Source organism: Quercus lobata, chromosome 9 (assembly GCF_001633185.2).
Source record: "Quercus lobata isolate SW786 chromosome 9, ValleyOak3.0 Primary Assembly, whole genome shotgun sequence".
Lineage (NCBI taxonomy): Eukaryota > Viridiplantae > Streptophyta > Magnoliopsida > Fagales > Fagaceae > Quercus > Quercus lobata.
The window spans coordinates 48,631,508-48,656,822 of NC_044912.1; the positions used below are offsets into that span (position 1 = coordinate 48,631,508).

General features: G+C 34.3%; 2 protein-coding genes, 1 long non-coding RNA gene and 1 pseudogene across 3 annotated transcripts; 3 read left to right on the forward strand and 1 right to left on the reverse strand.

Moving 5' to 3' along the window:
* Positions 1-7,563: 7,563 nt before the first annotated feature.
* On the forward strand, positions 7,564-10,161 carry LOC115960077. The gene is made up of 3 exons (XR_004085079.1): positions 7,564-7,694; positions 7,789-7,867; positions 10,029-10,161. It is a non-coding gene; the product is annotated as an uncharacterized LOC115960077 (long non-coding RNA).
* Positions 10,162-15,041: 4,880 nt separating this feature from the next.
* Positions 15,042-15,931, forward strand: LOC115960074 (annotated as a pseudogene).
* A 760-nt stretch (positions 15,932-16,691) lies between these two features.
* On the reverse strand, positions 16,692-21,680 carry LOC115960076 (receptor-like protein EIX1). Its single transcript, XM_031078772.1, has 2 exons — positions 21,289-21,680; positions 16,692-17,211 (listed from the first exon to the last, which is right to left on the reverse strand). The coding sequence occupies exons 1-2, from the start codon at positions 21,555-21,557 to the stop codon at positions 16,716-16,718; spliced, it is 765 nt and encodes a 254-aa protein (XP_030934632.1). The 5' UTR covers positions 21,558-21,680; the 3' UTR covers positions 16,692-16,715.
* On the forward strand, positions 17,892-21,270 carry LOC115960075 (receptor-like protein EIX1). The gene has a single exon (XM_031078771.1). The coding sequence runs from the start codon at positions 17,959-17,961 to the stop codon at positions 18,799-18,801; it is 843 nt and encodes a 280-aa protein (XP_030934631.1). The 5' UTR covers positions 17,892-17,958; the 3' UTR covers positions 18,802-21,270.
* Positions 21,681-25,315: the final 3,635 nt, after the last annotated feature.

The window sequence follows — 25,315 nt, forward strand, 5'->3', positions numbered from 1 at the left end:
ATGTTGAATTCTTCACACAATAATTGTTTGTCAAGATTCTAAGGCTCCCACGATTTTTAATTTTCTTGAACAATACTTTCTTGGAAAAACTAGATGGAGAAAAATGTTATTGAGTGTATTCAATGTGTAGTGTGGAATTCCCTCAAAAAGAAAAAGTTTGGTGTAGAAAATTAGGTACTATAAGAAAAAATTTTGTGGAAAACATTTTGTGGAATTCCATCAAAAAGAAAAAGTTTGGTGTTGAAAATTAGGTAATTTAAGAAAAAAATTTTCTAAATTGAAAGTTCTGTCTAGCGTAAAGGAGACTCCAAAAACTTCGGAAAAGAAAAACGAAATCTTCAAACTCTCTTTTAAGACTTTAGAAGTTCAAAGTCTTTGGATTATAAATTTGTAATTTTTAAAACAAAAAAAAAGTATATAAATAGACTTATTATTATTTGAACAATCATGAGTTTAGAATTATCATTTTGTGTTTTGATTTTGATCACAATGGTGGCAACATACCAACCTTATTATGGTTGGGACTTTGGAGGCATTTGATCTAATTTGGGTTTTTGAATAAGGAAGTCAAAATTTTGGTTATTTTTCTTCAATTTTGTGAGTCTTTTAACAAAATATTATTAAAATTTGAGTTTATGAGTATTTCTCAAAAAAAAAAAAAGAACAAATATTTAAGCGATTGAGAAGATGGGGAGATTTCGGTACCCTAAGTGCTAAGTTTTACAGAAATTTGGCATTGAAAATCCAGAATTAGGGGAAAGACAAGAGAGAGACTCTGACAACCAATTTGGTACTCCATTTCAAATTACTATAACACCAACAGTCTTTTTTACACACACACACACAGATATATATATACACATACGTCCTAAATCATTAATGAATCTGTTCAACAAATAAATAAATAAATAAACCATCAATTAAAGAATGCTCAAAGCCTCAAACTCTTTGTTCAATTATTTTTAAGGATATTTCCCATGAAGCATGGAGATGGAAATATAAAAACAAGTCATCAATCAACTATAAGGTTCCAAATAATGACATTTGGAATAATTTTGAGTATTCATAATAATAATTATAAATTAAATATATGAGCCCAAAACCATCCATTAATCCATTAAAAAAATCCATCAATTAAAGAATGCTCAAATTCTCAAACTCTTTGTCCAATTTTTTTTTAAAAGACATTTCAAGAAAGCATTGAGATAGAAATATAAAAAAAAATAAGTCCTTAACCAACTGTAAGCCTCAATTTTTATATTTTATTTCTTGGTTGTGCAAATTTAATGAACCCTTCAATTAAATTTTATGAGTACAAACAAACATCAATTAGAAGATATCTAAGACAATCCATAAGTAAGATGTTTTTTTTCTTACATGGAAAACTCATTAATGAGAAGACAAAGGCTACATAAACATTTAATAAAAAGCTTCTACACTACAAGAAAAACGAGCGATTGCAGCGGGTGCGAAAATTGCTGCTATATGTTGCTTATTACGGCATGTTTTTGGCCTGCCGCTATACATGAGATCTATTGCGGCATTTTTTGTGACTGCTGTTATAGGTAGGATTTTTTGCGGCGTCCTATAGTGGCAGGACATAAAACTGCAGCAATAGACCTGTTTTAGCGGTGGTAACAAAGCTATAGCGGCGGGTTGGACCGCCACAATAGACCTTTAAATATCCTAACCCCAAAATTTTTCTCTATTTTTTTCACCTTCCTAATTAAAGATCAAATGGTGAATTACATCCGATTGGCATAAAAATTGGCATGCATGTTAAGAACATATAAAGCATGTAATCCAACGGTTGGATTTTCAAAATATGAATTCAATAATAAGGTATTGGTTGGTGTAACATTTTTTAAAGTTACATCAGGTGTAACTTGAACCCAACCCTATATTTCTTAATTCGATGTGAATTTTGACAAATCTACCGTTAAATTACATTATATTCGTATATTTTTCATGCTTACGAAATTTCAAGGTGATCAAAGATTAATAGTCATGTCATCAATTAATTGTTTAAATTCAAGTTTTTGTACTTTAAAACAACGCATAAAAGATGAGTTTTTATCGCCTTTGGTCAAAAAAAAAAAAAAAAAGATGAGTTTAAAAATCAATTGGTAAATTACACCCGATTTGCATGAAAATTGGTATGCATGTTAAGAACATATAGGACATGTAATCTAACGGTTGGATTTTCAAAATATGAATTCAATAATAAGTTATTGGTTGGTGTAACATTTTTTAAAGTTACATCAGGTGTAACTTGAACCCAACCCTATATTTCTTAATTCAGTGTGAATTTTGACAAATTTACTGTTAGATTGCATTATCTTCGCATATTTTTCATGCTTACAAAATTTCAAGGTGATCAAAGATTAATAGTCATGTCATTAATTAATTGTTTAAATTCAAGTTTTTGTATTTTAAAATAACGCATAAAATATGAGTTTAAAAATCAAATGGTAAATTACACCCGATTAGCATGAAAATTGGCATGCATGTTAAGAACATATGGAACATGTAATCCAACGGTTCGATTTTCAAAATATGAATTCAATAATAAATTATTGGTTGGTGTAATATTTTTTAGAGTTATATCAGGTGTAACTTGAACCCAACTCTATATTTCTTAATTCGATGTAAATTTTGACAAATCTATCGTTATATTACATTATCTTCATATATTTTTCATACTTATAAAATTTGAAGATGATCAAAGATTAATAGTCACGTCATTAATCAATTGTTTAAATTCAAGTTTTTGTACTTTAAAATAACGCATAAAATATGTTTAAAGATCAAATGGTAAATTACACCCGATTGGTATGAAAATTGGCATGTATATTAAGAATATATAGAACATGTAATCCAACGGTTGGATTTTCAAAATATGAATTCAATAATAAATTATTGGTTGGTGTAACATTTTTTAAAGTTACATTAGGTGTAACTTGAACCCAACCCTATATTTCTTAATTCGATGTGAATTTTGACAAATTTATCGCTAGATTGCATTATCTTCGTATATTTTTCATACTTACAAAATTTGAAGGTGATCAAAGATTAATAGTCATGTCATCAATCAATTGTTTAAATTCAAGTTTTTATACTTTAAAATAATGCATAAAATATGTTTAAAGATCAAATGGTAAATTACACCCCATTGGAATAAAAAATTGGCATGCATGTTTGTAACACCCCAAACCCATACCAAAGATTTAGATGCACAACCTGTCTTAGAAATACTCAACAATAATATAATGGAACAGAGCGTAATTAAATATCCACAAATAAACTTCAAATAATCAAAATCTTTCCTATGAAATCCATATAACAAAAACTTTAACAATAAAGTCTCCAAATACAATCTCAAAGAGTTCCACAAATGCCAAAATTACTATCCTAAGAAAATATACTAAACAATCCATCAACTAACATAGTTCCAAAAGAAGTCTTCAATCTATGTCTCCAATGATCTACCACCAAAAAATATTCCACTGCTCTAATCTGAAAGGGTGGAGAAAGGGGGGTGACCTAGAAGCCCAATAAGAGACTACATAACATGAGGATGTCTTTCAAAACAAAACAGTAGTATCATTAACAAAATATAGTCTTTACAAAACATTTACTATAATATTGAAATCAATAAATAAAATAGTAACCACTTTAATTGGCCAAAATACACTAGATAGGTAGAAACAATTTAATATAGTAATAAACAATCTTTCCACTTGTAACAGCCAATAACAATAAAACAATAGTTTGATGTGGAAAACATTAAACATTAACCAGACAAAGACATAAGCTGCTAAACATTCGGTGGGTGATTCCCATAGGGAACTATAACACTAACCTCAAAGAGGCAACATTGGCTCCAAAGAGCAAACGATAACACTACACCACACCACAATAACACTACATCGGCCGAAGACCAACACTTAACCCTGTGTTGGCAAAGGTTGCAAACTGTCTAGCTGACTATTTGAAAACACTCTTATTTTATTACAACATTGTCAATACCAATCATATATCTTATAACAAATCATTTCTCAAAAATATAGTTTTGAGTCATTCTTAACACATACAATTTCAAGGTAACACTTAAGAAATAATAAAATTCAGGAATGTGTACAAAGCATTGATAATAGTATAAGTTTTTGGAAACTTCACTTTTGCAATTATGTATATATAAATATATTTTTACCATAAATATATATAGATATAAACGTCCTGAGAGACGTTATGTCCTGAGGTCCACTTACCTCTAGTTGCTAATACTCGTAGTCTAGATCCAAAATCAAATGAGCTTTTCCTCCACACCTAAAAGCAAAGGAGTAACATAATTATATAACTAATCCGCCTTGACGTATACCATAAGGATGTAAGGGACACCTCCTAATAATTTTATGCTTATAGATCATATTATCCCACCTTACATATACATGGCATCCAATAAGATTCCTACCCGTAAGACATAGAAAGGATGCTATAGGTTTACAAATTTATTTCTACTTGTAGGACCTAGTAACCTATATCATGCAATGACAATAATTTAGAAACTTGAAACAATTATATAGATTACAAAAGTTATGAAGCTAGCACCACTACCCATCTACGTAAAACCCAACAACAAAACATCCGCTAGCTTAACCTATGTAGGATGTGATGCTACTCCACGTACATATATGAGGATATATTTCAAAATCAAATAAAATAATCCAAGTTTAAAATACACTTCCCTGATGACTTCAATTCCCATGCAACTGTTAGTATCATTCCAATATTTTCAAGCAGCCAAGAGATGAAGGTTCCTTAATCAAATATGTTATCATTAAGGCGTGCATATATTGATGTTTACCTCAGTATAACGAATTTGCTGGCTGCCCCTAGCAGTTCCACGGCCTTCTATCCCTTCAATTTTGAGAAACCCTAATTCTCTTCTCTTAATCTTTTATACACCAACCACTCTCCCTTTCACGTGATTGACTTAAAAGACCCAGTATATAAACCTCTAAAATAACACTCCAATTCAGTCTAGGAAGATCAATCTGACTCCAATTAGTACTCTTAAATAACACTCCTACTTGGGCTAGAGTTTACAACCCACTAAAACTTAAATAAGCTTCCAAGACTTTAATTCCCAATTAAACTCAAATCAAGGTTGTTTAGATGGGCTAGAACTCTAAAGAATTCCAATAACACTTAAACTCCTAATCCAAATAGGTTTTAGTCTCTTGTCATTTTCCTTAACTGATACGGAGACTAGAAGTTTAATATGAATAATCCACAAAATAACTCTCACATTACATCTTTTATTTATTTATTTTTTGTAGATATCATAATATAAAATAATATCACCTTGAAAATAAATTAAATAATTTATCAATTTCACTTTAGAAGCAATAAAATTAAATTTAAGTGAGGCGGGTGTTACAATGTTAAGAACATATAGAACATGTAATCAACGGTTAGATTTTCAAAATATGAATTCAATAATAAGTTATTGGTTGGTGTAACATTTTTTAAAGTTGTATCAAATGTAACTTGAACCCAACCCTATATTTCTTAATTCGATGTGAATTTTGACAAATTTACCGTTAGATTACATTATCTTCATATATTTTTCATGCTTACAAAATTTGAAAGTGATCAAAGATTAATAGTCATGTCATCAATCAATTGTTTAAATTCAAATTTTTGTACTTTAAAATAACGTATAAAAGATGAGTTTAAAGATCAAATGGTAAATTAAAAATGAGTTTAAAGATCAAATGGTAAATTACATCCGAATGGCATGAAAATTGGCATGCATGTTAAGAATATATAAAAAATATAATCCAATGGTTATATTTTCAAAATATGAATTCAACAATTAGTTATTGGTTGGTGTAACATTTTTTAGAGTTACATCAGGTGTAACTTGAATTCAACCCTATATTTCTTAATTTGATGTGGATTTTGACAAATCTACTATTAGATTACATTATCTTCATATATTTTTCATACTTTCCAAATTTCAAGGTGGTCAAATATTAATAGTCATGTCATCAACTAATTGTTTAAATTCAAGTTTTTGTACTTTTAAAATAACGTATAAAAGATAAGTTTAAAAATCAAATGGTAAATTACACCCGATTGGCATGAACATTGGCATGCATGTTAAGAATATATAGAAAATGTGATCAAACGGTTGGATTTTCAAAATATGAATTCAACAATAAATTACTGGTCGGTATAACATTTTTTAGAGTTACATTAAATGTAATTTGAATCCAACTCTATATTTCTTAATTTGATGTGAATTTTGACAAATCTATTGTTACATTATATTATCTTAATATATTTTTTATGCTTATAAAATTTCAAGGTGATCAAAGATTAATAGTTACGTCATCAATCAATTGTTTAAATTTAAGTTTTTATAGTTTAAAATAAAGCATAAAAGATGAGTTTAAAGATCAAATGATAAATTACACCAATATGTCACCATACTCTTCAATCCTAATGATCAAGATTTGAATATGAATTTCACAAAGTCTAGTGGTATTGGGACCATCTATTAAGTTTGATCGGGTTTGATCAATTTTAACTAAACTTTGACCGCGTCTTTCTCTAAATCTAATCGTTTAATTGTGACCATAATTTACCAGAATGAACCTTTCATTACACTTTTCAAGTCCAACAGTTAGATTTCAAAGCTAAGTATGGCATGTGATGGACGTGTTGTGTGCCTATATGGCTATATATATTCTCTCAATCTGACCATCCAATTGGTCTCAAATTTCACCAACATCAATATGTCATCATACTTTTCAATCCTAATGATCAAGATTTAAATATGAATTTCACCAAGTCTAATGGTATTGGGACCATGTATTAAGTTTGACCAGGTTTGACTAACTTTTGACTAAACTTTGACCGTGCTTTTCTCTAAATCCAACCATTTAATTATGACGATAATTTACTAGAATGAACCTTTCATTACACTCTTCAAATCCAATAGTTAGATTTCAAATCTAAGAGTGACATGTGATGAACATATGTTGTATACTTATATGGCTATATATATTTTCTCAATTTGACTATCCAATTAATCATATTATTATTATTTTTTAAGTAAACATAGGTTTTTTTTTCTTTTTTTGATGGGAAAAATAAATGTAGTTAGTCGCATATAGGCGAAGTTTATAAAATATTAAATATTACTCTTTATAAAATATTTATGTAGGTGAATATTTTTGTAAAATTACACTAGTTTAGTAGGGAGATACGCATGTGATAATATTTTGCCTAGGTTCAAACCATGGTAAGAGCATTTTGTTAATATCTCTAAATTGCATATTAAATATTAATTTGTACAAATGAAGTCAAAAATGTTGTGTGTATCCAAGCGGCAAGGATACGCGCATTCCAACCAGTCAGCCCAGGTTCGACCCACCGTAAGGGGCCTTTTTATTTTTCCTCTTCTTATTACCAAAACTACGTCGTTTTGGGTTTGCTTTATAACCTTACTAACCCTATTTTTCAGCATTTGTCTCTCACTTCCACAGCAGCCGTTCTCCCCTTTCCCACTTCGGTCATTCTCTTCCTCTCCAGATTGTTCTTCAACTCGTATTTGATTTTCATTTCAAATCACAAAAGTTTTTTTCGGATTTTTTTTTTGATTTAAATCTAATGGAAAAAAGGTTCGGATTAATTTCATTTTGAACCGCAGAAGTTTCTTTCGGATTTTTTGTTTGTTTGTTTTTGTTTTTGAATTTGTTGGATTTTTGGGTGCAGTGAGACTTGGTGGATATTGTCTGTTCTGAAGTGAGAAACAGAAAGGGCTTACGTGTTCCATATAGAGCTGGTCACAAAGGTATTGCATTTACTTTATAAAACAACTTCTTTCTTCTATTTGTTCGATCTTTATGTTTTTTTTACTCTTTTTAGTCTCTCAGTTTGTTGGGATCCGATTCAGATCTCTGAAATTCTATAATTTTGGTTTTTTACAGTGAAACCCATCTGGGATGTTTCTCAGTTGGCGTTTTGGATTTCTATTCTTGGTGGGTTTTTTTTTTTTTTCAATTGCAATGAATTAGATCTAGTCAGAGCTTTCAGACAAAAAGACGGTGGAAATTTCGTAGAGCTAGTGTCATACTCCTTTTCAAAGATAATCCTTTATTATTAAAAAATAAGAATTAGGTTATGATTTTGCTGTTGAAAGTTTACAGAAGCTTTCTAAAAGTTTTAAACTTTTCATTGTCTTTTAGTATATTGAAAAGGGGCTCTAGATTCCTACTTACTTAATGGGTCTAGTTGAGTAAATCTTGTAAATACATTTGTTCTCTTCTGCGAAATTGCTTAGGGCATATTTGGTTTGTCTTTGAAAATTCCTGGTTATGTATTGTACAAGGTATACTTTAAACATTATGTCCTTAATACTAGTGTGGTCTTGTTTAATGGTGACGATGTGGGTGCCAATGTTTTCAGTTATAGTAGTTTTGTTGATTATTGCCATACAAAATATGGTTCATTTTGAAATGCGTACTTTATTTTTAAAATGTTTGAGAACAGAATGTTACTGAAGGAAACAGTGGGAATGTAACTTGCTAAAACCCCATGTCATGGTGTTTCTAACGGAAAGTCTTAAGGGTTTTTTTTTTTAATTTTTTTATTTTTTTAATAAAAAAAAGTCTTAAGCTTAAATCCACCTTTCACATTGTAACTATTAAAAAAAAAAAAATCACTACACCAAAAGAAAAGGGTCCCATGGCCACAGCCCATGGGCCTTGAGGCCCTTGACAAAGCAAGCCGAATCCCCAAAGGCCCAAATAATTGGAAACGATAAAGTATATAAACAAAATCTGGAAGGCCAACTCGTTCAAGGTCTCTGCTGCTCAGGCGCAGGATGGCTCTCAAAGTTAGTGGCTGGAGAGCTCTGGAGTCACCGCCACTCCCAAGCACACCAAAATCCTCATTATCATCATCATCATCATCATCCTCAATATGATTAAAAGTTTTGTGATTGCTGCCATTTGGCCTGGTTCTACTTAACTTTTTGCCTCTGCAAATTATCAGAAACACTTAAAAAGTTGCTAAAAGTGTAGTAATTAAATTTTATTTGATTGTTAGCTGTTGCCTTTTTTTCTTTTCAACTGTCTGATTACTAGCCTATTTTCTTTCATCAAATTATTACCTATTAAATATTGGATTCATTACTATTAGAGCCTGAAGCCCACCTGCTCATTCTTGAAACCTTCACTTATTGGTGTCAAATAGCCTCGCCTTGTATTTCTTGACTTTATACTGTAATAGTTCGTCGATAAGTTCTTGGCAATACATTTTATTGATTTTGGGCCGGGTCATAATTGCTATGTTTATAAGAGTAATGTTATTGTGGGAAAATGGAGTTGAGTTTTTTAGGAATGAGAAATTGGGTGAGTGAAGGTCTTTGCTGATATTTGTTTTCATGTTGGATTGGGAGGTCAGTTTTACTGGTTCATGAAGTCAGTTTAAATTAAATTTCCGGCAGCACCGAAGGTGTTGATGGTTCTAATATATATATATTTTTGGCTATCTTATAAGCCAATAAATTTGTTGTTTCAATGTGCTGTCACTTGGGACATGTCTATTATGTGCAGCTGAAGGAAAATTTTAATAAATTTAGGGAATTTTTATCTAGTCCTAAGATAATGGAAGTTTATAAGATTGCTAAGTTTTCTCAAATCCTCTCTTCTCTTCTAACATATGAAGCACTAATTTAATCCAATAAGTATATATCATTCTTGCGAATTGTCCACTCTTCCCTCTCACTTTTCCTACGACATTTTCTAATTTTTTTACTTAGAATATAATCCATCTTAATATTCTGATATATTTAGTTTTCATGTGTTGATATCATTTTATCAATGTTGTAAGCCACAGGTAGCACTTGGTTCCAGTGCCCTTGTTTCATTGAACTTTGTGAGTTCTTTCATTCATATCTGCCTCTCACCTAGTTTGCTATTTACTAAATTTGTTGTTCATATACTTCTCAGGTTTTGGATATCCTTCGTTTCCAAAATAGTGGTCATGTACTTCAGCAAAGAGTGGTCCAGCATTCACCCTATTCCAAATATCAAGAAAAACTTTTGGTTCCTATTCTAAGCTAGCACAAAATAATCTAAAACTCATATATTCTCTCAAATGTCGTTTTTCCTAACTTTTTTCTTTGGAATAAACTATACCATATTTCTTGTTCACTTATTTTATGGTTTGCTTTATATTGTTCAAACTTGTATTATAATGTAGGGCAAGTGTGTAACATATTTTGCTGTATAGTGCATGTAGACCTTCAAATGTTTGTTTCATTGAATCCCTTTAGTTAGTTTTTTTATTAGTTTTATGGATAAAATTGTCTTCTACTTGTTACCATTGCATTGACTTCACTGTAACGTCTTGACTTGTCCATTATCTAATAAGTAGGCTTTTAATTTGTAAAACTTTTACAGGCCAGTATCACATTCACCCTTATGAGAGAAAATGTTGAATATATGACTATGGCCCTGACTCTGTCTTTAAGTGAACTTGGAATTTTAAACTCCGTCATAGTTTGTTAACTTCATGAATTATTTTGATGCTATTTTCCAGCTCGAGAAGTTATCGATGACATAAATTTGTTTGTTATGGTTTCCTAACTTTAAGCTTCCTTGCCGGTGACTTCAACAGGTTACTGGATTATGAGGTAGACCCCTATACGAAGTCTTTTTATTTGTTGATTGTTCAATAAATTTTTTACTAGTATATATATATATATATATCTATATATATATCTTTGACGTGTACAGGGAACTGAGATACTTTGTAGTTAGACCAAAAGCAAAGTGATTGGATACCAGACATGGGCTTAGAAATTTGAAATACAAAGTTAGGGATAGTGGTTTTACATTGCAATCCTTTGCTACTTCATTGCATTGATAAAATTTCCTATGAAAGTTCATTGTATTGTGGTCCATTTGTTTGATTTTCAAATTGTCTTTTTCTTTGAATGTGACTGATGTGACATTGTTTACTTTTTTTTTCCTACTCTACATTTCTTTGGTCTACATATGGGTATCTATTGTTCAAACCATGCATTGCCTGAATGGGGGACAATTGTTCATGAGCCATAGTCACAACCTCTCCAAGCATCAACAATAGCTGCAATGGCAATGACAACAAGGTATTCTAAATTCTCTATCTCTCATGTGTTTGCATGACTTTTATTCTACCCATTTATTTATTGTTTTTCTGAAATTTAATAATTTGTGTAATTACTTTGTCAAAAAAAACTTATTTCTCTCAGTAGACTAAATTACTTACTTTCAACAAAAACAATTGTCAATAACTTTCTTCGTTGGGTTAATTACTTTGTTCTTGTAATTGATTTTTTTAATAAATTTTTTTACTTATTTTTAGTGTGCAAATTGGTCTCTACTATTGTTGCTGTAGTTGGCTGCATACACTTTCATTCATAAGAGGGCTTGTTTTGTTTAAAATTGTTTTTTCTTTTCTTTTATTGCTTGGATATTTTATATTTGGTTTGGTTATGAAGGTTTTTCCTTCTTACTAACTCACACGTTAACTTAACTTCCAGTCTTTACAGAGGTCAGTGTTTTAATATATTATGATCCCTGTCTTTGTAATTTTTCCTTTTCAATCTATGTTTGGAAGAATGAGTCAAAATCAGTAACTTTTGCAATGAGACCCTCAAAATGTTTGACAAAATGCTGGAGTATGTCAAGCACGTCATGCAGCACCCCTTTTCTATTGGTTAAAAAATATGCTTAATATATTGTAGTATTAAGTGGTTTGTGCTGATGTCTCTTGTACTATAGATTGCTGCCAAGCAAAGCGGTTTGTTGGATGATGTTCTCAATCATTGTCGGGTCTATGTTTCAATGTGTTTGATGAAATGCCTATAAGAAAGATTAAAAGGAGAAGGTGTGGTCATGTTTATACATACAATAATAGTGGAAAATTTCGATTCAAGAATTCATACTACTACGTTCTTGAGGCTTCATGGAATTTATTGCAACAATGAAGGCAGTAAAAGTATTGATTCTGGGTATGGTTACAAGTCGTCTCATTAAAATATCATGGTCTCACTCTTTGTCTATTTATAATCTTGCACAAAATTATTAGGAAAAAGATTGTCTCTAAAATTTGTTTTAGCTTTAGTAAGAAATTGCACGAAAATGAAGCATGCACTACCTAATTGGGTGATTTTAATAGCTTTTTTTAAGCCAACTGTGATGTTAGCTGATCTGGGACTCCCCTGCTTCAACCATTGTTGCGGATTCTTACTTATCAATAAACCATTGTTGCAGGTTCTTGATTTAGTTGAGATGAGTCATTCTTCCACTATTTGGTGCTCATAAATTCCTCCACTATGGAATTTGAGAAGTTGCTTAATGCTTTGTTAGTGCTCTTTGATAATTTATATGTTGTTGATAGGTTTTGAATAATTTGTACAGTTATTATCTGTGTTGTTATTCTTAAATTGTTGCTTTCAGTTATAATTCTGTTGTGGCTGTGTTTTGTATATGGTTTTTTCCTTAATTAAATTTGTGTATCTATTTAATTGATTAGTAGATTGGTTTAGAATTGTTATGGTATCAATGATGTCTGGTGGTTATTTGACTTATTGGTTATTTCTAACTAGAATGTTGCTAACTATTGTCATGTAATCCAAATCTAAGTTTAATATTATAATTTTCCTCTTTTTTTCTTACTTATCAAAAAAAATAAAAATAAAAATTATAATCTTCCTCTACCATTAAAAGATGCTGCACAATATATATGTGTAAACCTAATTTGCAGACTTTGTCCAATCCCCTAACGTCTTAATTATTCAAAAGAGGGATGAGTAAGCCAAATGTTTTTGTCTTGAATGGTTCTTTAAGTAATTTTATTTGCTGTTATGGTGATTTTTGTTCTTGAGTTTTAGAATTTTTAGACAGATTCTTTCCAAATGGTCATGGTCATGGTGCAATTGGTTGTTTTGTTTTGGGTTAATAACCAGTTGTATGTTTGGGTTTTAAAAGCTAGTTTACTTAAAAACTAGAGCCCCCACTCCACTGTTATCCTGCCTTAAATAAACTTTATTTTATTTCATTTTTTGATTGGTATGTTACACATGCACCCAATGTTTCTTGTGCACGACTTCACCCTCCACCTGACACTTTCAAGGGAAGGAAGTGCCAATTGAGCTAGAGCTCATTGGCATCTTACCTTTAAGAAAACATTAATTTAATATTTGGTTCAATTGCAAGTATATTGTAATGTGTCCCCTAGTTTCACAAAGTCCCCTGTCAATCCAATTGCTCTGAAATTAAGAACAAATTAACTTGAAAATTCCGTGCCGGTGACTTCAACAGCTTGCTATATTATAAGGTAGACACACACTGAGATATATATATATATATATATATATATATATCTTTCATGTGTACAAGGAACTGGGATACTTTGGAAGTCATACTAAAAGCAAAATGAGCTTATGAAATTTGAAATACAAAGTTTGGGTCTGTTGGTTGTACATTTCAATCCTTCACTACTTCATTGCATTGGTAAAATTTTGCTATCAAAGTTCATTGCAATGTGGTCCATTTGTTTTATTTTCAAATTGTCTTTCTCTTTAAGTTTGTGACTGATCTGACAATGTATACCTTTTTTTCCCCTACTCTATGTTTCTTTTGTCTAACATAGGGGACAATGGTTCATGAGCCGCAGCCACAACTCTCCAAGCATCAATAATAGCAACTATGGGAATGACAACATGGTATTCCGAAGTCTCCATCTCTCATGACTTTGCATGACTTTTATTCTACTCGTTTATTTTATTGTTTTTCTGAAATTTAATAATTTATGTAATTACTTTGTTGACAAAAAATTATTTCTCTCGGTAATTACTTTTCTAGGGAATTACTTTTCCAATTCCTTCTTCGCACTAAAATCTATATTAAATTGATACTGATATGGGCATGGGATGGTTTTTACCTCCTGAGTCACACATTTGCTTCCTCTAAAATGGGAAGAAAACTAAGGAGAAAATACAAATATAAAAGAGAGATATTATTTTTCCCATTATGTCTCTCACTCTCCAGTCCCCCTAGTTAGAACAGCCCCGAGCCCAACCCAACCCAAAAAAAATAGAAAAACCTGTTAACCCTTTTACAAACCGATCTTAGATTAAACAAAAAAAAAAAAAAAAAAGTCGAGAGAGAGAGAGAGAGAGAGAGAGGAATGGAGAGAGTTTAGAGGTGAGACCCAGATCCATGCTGCCATAGATTCCCTTCACGCTGCTGCCATAGCTCTCCTACTGATCTGCACGCCGCCACACCCCTCAGCGCCTCCAGCAAATGTGTTCCAGATCAAGAAGCATACGCAAAAAGAAATTCCAAAAGGAAGCGGGAAAAAAAAAGGCTCTGTTTGTCTTCTGCAACAGGGAAAACTGAAAAACTTAGTTCGTCCTCCGCAAAAACAGGCGATTCAGAAGATAATTCAAAAGGTAGGCATGTTTTTTCCCCCCTTTTTTTGTTTTTTATTCAATTACCTTTTCTAGGGTTTTGAAAATTAGAGTAGATTTATATATGATTTCTCTCAAATTGAAATCGATTTGGTGGTGAAGAACATACATTTATGTGTTGCCAAAAAAATAAAGTTCTGTCATTTCATTTATGTTGTTTTTAATTTTTTGTTGAAATATTTTCCCCCCCTTTATATTTTCGTTTCCCATGCTTCTTTTCTACCATTGTTGTTAAGGTTTTTGCAATATATATTTAAAGTTTTTCGATACCAAGCGATGCGCCCTTCTCACCTTCAAGCAAGACCTTATTGATCCATTAAATTGATTCTCCTCTTAGACTGTTGATGGGGATTGCTGTGACTGGGTCGGTGTTGTCTGCCACAACTTCACTGCTCACGTCCAACAACTCCATCTCAGAAGCTTCCCTCCTGTTTGGGATGATTCTATTTCTGACGAACAAAACGGACAAAATTGGGCTCAAGAAGAAGCCTATGAGCGGTCAATGTTTGGTGGTTAGCTAAATCCTTCTCTGCTTGATTTGAAGCATTTGAATTACTTTGACCTCAGCTTCAATAATTTCTCTGGTTCTCCTATTCCCTCATTTCTCGGTTCAATGAAGAGTTTAACATCTCTTAATCTCTCTTATGCGGTATTTGTGGGACTCATACCTCATCAACTTGGAAATCTCTCCAATTTGCTCTATCTTAATCTCGAATGTCCTTGGGTTGATTTATATGTGAATAACCTTCAATGGCTTTCTAGTCTTCCTTTGCTACAACATCTCAATATGAGTGGTGTAGATCTTAGCAAAGCCTTTGATTGGCTACAACTCATAAACACACTCCCTTCCTTGTTTGACTTGCGCTTGTCATCTTCCCAACTTCCTTTCATTCCACCGACGTCCACTGTTAACTTTTCATCACTCCTCACCCTCGATCTTTCAAGGAACCAATTTGAAAACACTTGATCCCATCATGGATCTTTGGTCTTCGTAATCTTATTTCTCTTGATCTATCTTTCAATAACTTTCAAGGTCCAATCCCTGTTGATATCCACAACATGGCTTCTCTTAAGCACCTCCATCTATCTAGAAACTATTTCCACCATAGACTTCCCAATTGGTTGTATGGTTTTAGTCGTCTTGAGTTTTTCAACCTTGGCATCAATAGTTTGCAGGGTACAATCTCCAGTGCCATTGGAAACCTAACATCTGCAATTAGTATTGACTTGTCAAAAAATGAACTTGGAGGAAAGTTGCCAAGATTGTTGGGTAATCTCTGTAACTTAAGGGAAATCAAATTGTCATCCAACGAATGGAGTCAAGAGATATCTGAAATTTTAGAAAGTTTATCAATGTGTCTTTTCAGGTAGACTAGAGATCATAGACATAAGTATTTCTCAACTTCATGGTCATTTGACGGATAAAATTTTCTCCTCCCTTGCCAAATAGGAGAAAATTTTCCTACAATTTTAAAGAAATAAATAAAAACTACCTTGGATCTTGATTTTAAGGTTTTTCTTATTCTTATTTTTTCTATAAATTTTTATTAAATGTACACAATATTGTGATACAGTCATAAGTCTAGTACTATGCCGTTGGGGACTTCCTTTAGTGTGGCGTCGTTTAATCAACCTTTATTAGGGAAATAGTTGTGGCGTTAAGGGCATGAAGTTACCCATCTTTGGTGGAGAGTTATCTCCACAAAATATGGTGGGTGTTAAGGGGGGTGGTGTACGAAAGTGTATAGGAGGACTCATGGATGTGGCCTTTGGAGAAGCATTCATGAAGGGTGGGAGAGTTTCTCTAAGCATCTATCCTTCGTCGCGAGTGAAGACACCAGTATCTGTTTCTGGCATGATAAGTGGATTGGGAACAACACCCTAAAAGATCTCTATCCTGAGAAATACTTAAGTCTAAGATCTCTAGTCTATCTAAAAGACACACTGATAAACTTTCTAAGATTTCAGATATCTCTTGACTCCATTCGTTGGATGACAATTTGATTTCCCTTAAGTTACAGAGATTACCCAACAATCTTGGCAACTTTCCTCCAAGTTCATTTTTTGACAAGTCAATACTAATTGCAGATGTTAGGTTTCCAATGGCACTGGAGATTGTACCTTGCAAACTATTGACGCCAAGGTTGAGAAAGTCAAGACGACTAAAACTATACAACTAATTGGGAAGTCTATGGTGGAAATAGTTTCCAGATAGATGGAGGTGCTTAAGAGAAGTCATGTTGTGGAGATCAATAGGGATTGGACCTTGAAAGTTATTGAAAGATAGATCAAGAGAAACAAGATTACGAAGACCAAAGATCCATGATGGGATCAAAGTGTTTTCAAATTGGTTCTTTGAAAGATCGAGGGTGAGGAGAGATGAAAAGTTAACAGTGGGTGTCGGTGGAATGGAAGGAAGTTGGGAAGATGACAAGCGCAAGTCAAACAAGGAAGGGAGTGTGTTTGTGAGTTGTAGCCAATCGGAGGCTTTGCTAAGATCTACACCACTCATATCGGGATGTTGTAACAAAGGAAGACCAGAAAGCCATTGAAGGTTATTCACATATAAATCAACCCAAGGACATTCGAGATTGAGATAGAGCAATTTGGAGAGATTTCCAAGTTGATGAGGTATGAGTGCCACAAATCCCGCATAAGAGAGAGTAAGAGATGTTAAACTCTTCATTGAACCGAGAAATGAGGGAATGGGAGAAGCATAGAAATTATTGAAGCTGAGGTCAAAGTAATTCAAATGCTTCAAATCAAGCAGATAAGGATTTAGCTTATCACCAAACATTAACCGCTCATAGGCTTCTTCTTGAGCCCAATTTTGTCCGTTTTGTTCGTCAGAAATAGAAGCGGGCCTGAACTTATAATCCAATTTGATGGGCTTGCCAAAGCCCAGCCCGTGGAATCTTTTAAGGGCACTTTGGTCAAACCTGGATTTTTAAAAGAGCCACTCGATGATCAGGCAACGTGGGTACAAGGGGAGAGACCCAGACTCCGGCGAAGCTAACAGTCATGTGAGTTTAGTTGTTGGGCTGTCGGTGTTAGCAGCGGCGCCGGCGAGGGCGATGGTGATTTTTGGGTTGCCGGTGGTGTTAGCAGCGTCGTCGGCAAGGGCGACGGTGGGTTCTGGGTCGTCGGTTGTGTCAGTAGTGCCGGTGAGGGCGACGGTGGGTTCTAGGTCGCCGGCGGTGTCAGCAACTTCGCCGGCAAGGGCGACGGTGGTTTCTGGGTTGCTGGCGGTGTCAGCAGCGTTGCCAGCGAGTGCGAAGGTGGTTTCTGGGTTGTCGATGACTACGGCGGTGTCGACGAGCACGATGGGGGGTACATTTCTGGGTTTTCTGAAGTGGAGGGGACTAATCTGAGGTTGAGGGAAGAGACCCAGACTCCGGCGAAGCTAATGGGACCTGGGTATGTCGCTTCTTCTCAACTTCAAGCAAGACCTTATTGATCCTTCAAACTGGCTCTCCTCTTGGACTGTTGATGGGGATTGCTGTCACTGGCTTGGTGTTGTCTGCCACAACCTCACTGCTCACATACATCAACTCCATCTCAGAAGCTTCCCTCCTATTTGGGATGATTCAATGAGTCAAGAACAAAATGATGCTAAATATGAAGCTTATTGGCGGTCAAGGTTTGGTGGTAAGCTAAATCTTTCTTTGCTTAATTTGAAGCATTTGAATTACTTTGACCTCAGCTTCAATAATTTCTCAGCTTCTCCTATTCTCGAATTTCTTGGTTCAATGAAGAGTTTAACATCTCTTAATCTCTCTAATGCGGGATCTGTGGGACTCATACCTCATCAACTTGGAAATCTCTCCAATTTGCTCTATCTTAATCTTGAAGGCTATGGATCTAATGATTTAAATGTGAATAACTTTCAATGGCTTTCTGGTCTTCCTTTGCTACAACATCTCGATATGAGTTATGTTAATCTTAGTAAGGCCTCTGATTGGCTACAACTCACAAACACACTCTCTTCCTTGTCAAAGCTACGATTGATAGCTTGCCAACTTTGTCTCATTCCACCAACACTCACTGTTAACTTTTCATCTCTCCTCACCCTCGATCTTTTAGGGAACCAATTTGAAAACACTTTGATCCTATCATGGATTTTTGGTCTTTGTAATCCTGTTTCTCTTGATCTATCTGACAATTACTTTCAAAGTCTAATCCCTGTTGATCTCCAAAACATTACTTCTCTTAGTCCCCTCGATCTATCTTTGAACAATTTCAACTCTTCAATTCCCAATTAGTTGTATAGTTTTAGTCGTCTTGAGTTTCTTAACCTTCGCTTCAGTAATTTGCAGGGTACAATCTCCAGTGCCATTGGAAACCTAATATCTGCCATTAGTATTGACTTATCAAGAAATGAACTTAGAGGAAAGTTGTCAAGATCGTTGGGTAATCTCTGTAACTTAAGGGAAATCAAATTGTCATACAACAAATGGAGTCAAGAGATATTTGAAATCTTAGAAAGATTATCAAGGTGTCTTCCATATTGACTAGAGATCTTAGACTTAAGTAATTCTCAACTTCATGGTCATTTGACGGATGAACTTGGGGTATTTAAAAATCTAGTCAAACTTTCTTTCCAGTATAATTCAATTTTGGGCCCAATTCCTGTGTCTTTAGCAAATCTTTCATCTTTGACATACCTGGATTTTTCAAACAATCTATTCAACGGAACTCTCCCTCAAATTTTTGGACAATAGAAAAATCTAGCCAGTCTTGATTTTTGGAATAATTCAATTTCGGGTCCACTTCCAGTGTCTTTTGAAAATCTTCAATCTTTGACATACTTGGATCTTAGGAATAATCAATTCAATGGAACTCTCCCTCAAAATTTTGGACAGCTTCCCAAACTTGAGACTTTATATATTGGTTCTAATATGTTGAAAGGTGTGGTGTCTGAAGTTCATTTCTTCAATTTAACCACTTTGAGGATACTTTATGCATCTAGAAACCAATTGACTCTAAAAGCAAGTCAAAATTGGATTCCTCATTTTCAGCTTGAGTTTTTATCCTTGCAATCATGGAATTTAAGGCCAAAATTTCCCCCATGGATGGTGGAATACTGCCACTAAAATTGTTGTTCCCCAAACTCAAGACCCCCAAGTAGTTCCATTTCATCAAACAATCAGGTATTATTCTTGATAAATGATTTTTGTCAAGATTGAGATATCCTAGGTATTTTTGCTCATTCATTCTAAAATACAAAAAGTGAGAAATGGATCTAGAGAATGAATTGTTAGAAAGATCTAGCACATACACATCAGAGGATATATAAGGTAGGGGACCTTTGAAATGGTTTGAACTTAAATCAATCATTGAAGCAGACAAAATCATGGGAATTTCTCCATGGATTAGATTGTGGAAGAGATTTAAAATTTGGAACTGAGAAGACAAGTTCCAAAATGAAGGAGATGCCTTTGTGAGCAAAGCCATTGGGGAAATTTTGGCCCTAAATTCCATGATGGCAAGGATAAAGACTCAAGCTGAAAAGGAGGAATCCAATTTTGACTTGCTTTTAAAGTCAATTGGTTTCCAGATGCAGAAAGTGTCCTCAAACTGGTTAAATTGGAAAAATGAACTTCAGACACGACACCTTTCAACATATTAGAATAATATATAAAGTCGCAAGTTTTGAAAGCTGTCCAAAATTTTGAGGGAAGGTTCCTTCCAATTGATTATTCCCAAGATTCAAGTATGTCAAAGATGAGAGATTTCCAAAAGAAACCGGAAGTGGACCAGAGATTGAATTATTCTAAAGAACCAGTTCGACTAGATTTTTCAATTGTCCAAAATTCTGAGGGAAAGTTCCATTGATATGATTGTTTGAAAAATCTAGGTATGTCAAAGATGGAAGATTTGCTAAAGACATTGGAATTGGACCCGAAATTGAATTATCCTAAAAAGAAAGTTTGACAAGATTTTTAAATACCCCAAGTTCATCCGTCAAATGACCATGAAGATGAGAATGACTTTAAGTCTAAGATCTCTAGTCTATCTGAAAGACATCCTGATAAACTTTCTAAGATTTCAGATGTCTCTTGACTCCATTTGTTCCATGACAATTTGATTTCCCTTAAGTTACAGAGATTATCCAACGATCTTGGCAACTTTCCTCCAAGTTCATTTTCTAACAAGTCAATACTAATGGCAAATGTTAGGTTTCCAATGGCACTGGAGATTGTACCGTGCAAATAACTATCGGCAAGGTTGAGAAACTCAAGACGACTAAAACTATACAACCGATTGGGAATTGGAGAGTTGAAATTGTTTCCAGAGAGATCGAGGTGCCCTAAGAGAAGTCATGTTTTGGTAATCAACAGGGATTGGACCTTGAAAGTGATTGTAAGATAGATCAAGAGAAACAAGATTACGAAGACCAAAGATCCATGATAGGCTCAAGGTGTTTCCAAATGGGTTCCCAGAAAGATTGAGGGTGAGGAGAGATGAAAAGTTAACAGTGGGTGTTGGTGGAATGAAAGGAAGTTGGGAAAATGACAATCGCATCTCTGACAAGGAAGGGAGTATGTTTGTGAGTTGTAGCCAATCAGAGGCTTTGCTAAGATCTACACCACTCATATCGAGATGTTGTAGCAAAGGAAGACCAGAAAGCTATTGAAGGCTATTCATATATAAATCAACCCAAGGACATTCAAGATTGAGATAGAGCAATTTGGAGAGATTTCCAAGTTGATGAGGTATGAGTGTCAAAAATCCCGCATAAAAGAGATGTTAAACTCTTCATTGAACCGAGAAATGAGGGAATAGGAGAAGCAGGGAAATTATTGAAGCTGAGGTTAAAGTAATTCAAATGCTTCAAATCAAGAAGAGAAGGATTTAGCTTATCACCAAACATTAACCGCTCATAGGCTTCTTCTTGAGCCCAATTTTGTCCGTTTTGTTCGTCAGAAATAGAATCATCCCAAATAGGAGGGAAGCTTCTGGACATGAGCAGTGAGGTTGTGGCAGACAACACCGACCTAGTGACAGCAATCCCCATCAGCAAACTTATAGTCCATGGACAAACTAAACATGATTTTACATTTAGTTTATTACAATCCAAAAGTAGGAGCACAGTTGTAGGAAATGTGTCCAAAATGCATTTTGCTGAAGTCAAAATTAAAAGAATTTAGATTGTCTTCTCACTCTTTTGTGATGAATGTAAGCTCCAATGGGGCTCCTACTTTTAAACTCAATGCTATCACTGTGAGTTCTTGTCAAATTGATCCAACATTTCCTGCATGGTTACCAAACATAGAAATCTTAAGCATTTTGACATCTCACAGTTAGAATTGCAGATGCTGCCTGAGAAAAAATTTGATTGCAATGTATACAAGGTATTGCTAAATTTCGAACTCATTGATTGAGCTCTGATTATTTTTCTAGACCAATATCCTCATATTTTTGCCAAAACATGAAAAGAGATTGGCTTGATAATTTTAGATGTATTGGATAAATGTCTATTAGGATAACTGCATCATTGCCAGATGCATTGGCTAGCTTTGAACCGTATTAAAGTCGAACAATAAACCTTCATATGTAATTCACAACTCACTGGCTCCCTCATATAAGCTTGAGCCCTTGTGCTGAACAACAATAGCTTGTTCATAACCGTACCTTTTTCATTGACTACACACATTGTAGGCTCCTTGATCTAGGCTAGATAGGAGAAATGATGCTCATCCAAAAATGTGGCAATTTGCTTTTCTTTTGGTATAGGATTTTTGCCAATAATAGCCTTTGGACATATACAAAGGTGCTCAAAAGAACCTAATCCTAACGGTTTCTTCTTTTCTCTAGCACTTTCTAAGAGTCTTTTAATATTCCATATTTGAAAGGAGCATAGACCTTTCAAGTAACTTGTTTGTATCAGTTTCTATCGAGGTCTTATAGGATTTCGTTTCTTGAACTTGTCTCAAAGTCATATGATATTGTTGAAAATCCCTAATTTCTAAATAAACAGTATTTTTGGCAAAATTGTACAAGGCATATCTAATTTGTCTTTTCTTGGTTACATGAACTTTCATACAACAAATTTTTTAGAACAATTCCTTCACACACCTAGCCTAAGATTTTTGATGCATTTAGCTACATTGCCGATCTTGAACTCAATGAAGCTCCTGTTTCCCAAAAGTGCTCAATAGCAATTAACAAAAATGAGGATGACTCTGAAAATTCCTGGTTATGTTTAGAAATGAGAGTCGGATGTTCTGTTGGTGCTTGGGGAATCTGTGGAGTTCTCTTCTTCAAAAGGACTTCAAGGCATCATGATTTTAGGTTTGTCAATGACGTGAAAGATCAATGTGACTACAATGTTAAAAGTGAACTGGTTCCTTGAAATTTTGAGTGAGCTGGTATTTGAACTTAATTTTTGGGAGGAAAGTCACAGGAAGATGTGTTCTCCCAAAGTCCAGCAATGTTTACCTTCAACTTGAGAGAGGCTTAGTCACTGAGCTTGAGAATCTGCAGAAGGATAATGTGATAACTGGGCCTGACTGTGTAGGCTCTGGAGGGTTGAAGGATAAGCCTGGTTTTGAATTGTTTGTTAGGCCGGAAAAGGTGTTTAAAGAAGTAAATAGCTTGCATAGGAAGGGCTCATCTGTTCTTTATGAATATTCAGTTGAGAGGTACAGTGCCTATGAGCCATTTGAGTTGGGCCTTACATGGAAGTTTCCTGTAGTTTGGTCGTGTCCACGAGCACCATTACACTCTACTAGGTTCTTAATGGGTAGTGGGAATCAAAGGGGCACTATTGCAATGTCTTTTATATCCACAGATTTAGAGGAGGGGTTCCCAGGTGCTAATATTGGTGAAGACAGTTGTAAGTTGCAAGTAGACATTTTTCAAGTTGTGCCTTGGTATATTAAGGTCTATTATCATACTTTACGAGTTTTTGATGATGGGCAACCTCAAGCTATTGCTAATGTTGTAGAGAAGATGTATGTTTCACCTTCTGGAGACAAGGTATCGCCTGGGGGGATGGAACTGGTCCTAATATTTCCTTGTGCTGTGAAATCAGCAGCTTTAACTTTTGAGTTTGATATGGTATGAATCATATGATCTAGCTATTCTTCACTATGTTTTTTTTTTGGGGGATTTCATTTATTTGATAAAAAAACTTCTTCTAAATCTATGCTGTGGTTTTGTCTGATTGAATCACAGATCTTCCTTGATCAGATGCACAATGCTATTTTAAGGCCTCATAAATAAATAACTTTGTAGCTTAGAGTGAAACACTGCCAATTATGTCATGTGTTGCATAGGATGTCAATATAGTGACTCTAATAATGAATCCTGCTAATTCATTGAAATGACTTCATAGCTCTCTTTTTTTTTTTTGAGAAACGACTTCATAGCTTAATAATGGACAAAGTTGATAATGTTATTTATAAATATAGTTTGTCAAGTTCATTAGTTTGAACTTTCATCAACCACCTAGGGCTATAAATGAACCAACCTGTTTACTAACAGCTCTGGCTCAGCTCAAATTTTTTTTTTTCCCTGTGTCTATCGAAAAAAATGTTACTTTATTTGGCGAATGAGCCAAGCTCGAGCATAAGTTTAAGCTTGGCTATTAAACAAGCCGTCCTCAAATGTAATAATGTGTTTGTGAACAAGCTTGTGAACATAGCTACCATGAAATCTCCTTTGGAGTCGAACAATGATACCAGTACAATACCAGAATATTGATCATGTTCATATAAAGCACCATCAATGTTTACCTTTTACCAATCCAAGGGAGGGGGCTTCCAAGAACATCCCTGATTGATACTGAAAGGTTGGGCCTGCGTTATCATAGGACATAATCCACACAATAACACTTTCACTTCACTATGTATCTGCTGTGGTAAACCACTTCCATCCTCATGAACTATGCTGTTCATGTTTTTCCACGGTGCCCTAGCTATACATAAGAAAGATCCCACTGCCTCTGAATTGAAGAATTTGAATTCATAATCTGCACAGCAAGGTCAGTAAAATCCTCCATCTGGCCATCCAATAGCGACAGATTCCCTATATTCCATACAGCTTCTGCAATTGGGCAAGCAGCCTCACAGCCTCTAAACAAGTGTTCTATGGTTTCATAATGTTTATTACACAACTTGCACAAAGGATTAAGGATTAAACCTCTTGAACCCAGCACGTGAGCCGTGGGTAGACTATCATGGAGACAAAGCCATCTAAGAAATTGAATCTTTGGGAGTGTTTCAGACTTCCAAACCCATTTAAATGACAAAGTTTCCAGGTTCAGGGGGTTTAACTTGTTCTTGATAAGGTCCAAAGTAAGCTAGCTGGGTGGAAGTCTAGATTGCTGTCTAAAGTGGGAAGATTAGTGCTTGCCAAATCTGTTGTTGCCCCCATTGCAGAGTATTACATGCAGTGCTACAACCTCCCAGCTAAAGTGTGTGATTCCTTTAATAAAATGATGAGGGATTTCATCTGGGGGTCAACTGAGGAAAGAAGAAGAATGCATATGGTTAAGTGGAGTACTGTTACACTGCCCAAAGAGTTGGGAGGTTTGGGGCTTTATTCAATGAAGCATAGGAATGAAGTCATTCTAGCCAAACTTTGTTGGAGGCTTGCTCATGAGGAAGGGAAGCCTTGGGCAAATATGTTGTTAGCAAAATACCTCTGCCCCAGTAGATTGACTGAAGAAGGAAGAAAATTGCCCTGCTCTCGGATTTGGGTAGCTTGCAAAAAGGGAGGGCCAATCTATGTTAAAGGCTTGAGATGGACTGTTAGGAATGGTGATTCTGT

Bases quoted from the DNA above. Each gene is read 5' to 3' on its own strand.
- LOC115960076 (XM_031078772.1), bottom strand. From the start codon at position 21,557: ATGGGGATTGCTGTCACTAGGTCGGTGTTGTCTGCCACAACCTCACTG. The intron at 17,212-21,288 runs ATCTCTTTTATG...GAAGAGTTTAAC, and splicing joins GGTTCAATGAAGAGTTTAAC to ATCTCTTACTCTCTCTTATG.
- LOC115960075 (XM_031078771.1), top strand. From the start codon at position 17,959: ATGTCGCTTCTTCTCAACTTCAAGCAAGACCTTATTGATCCTTCAAAC.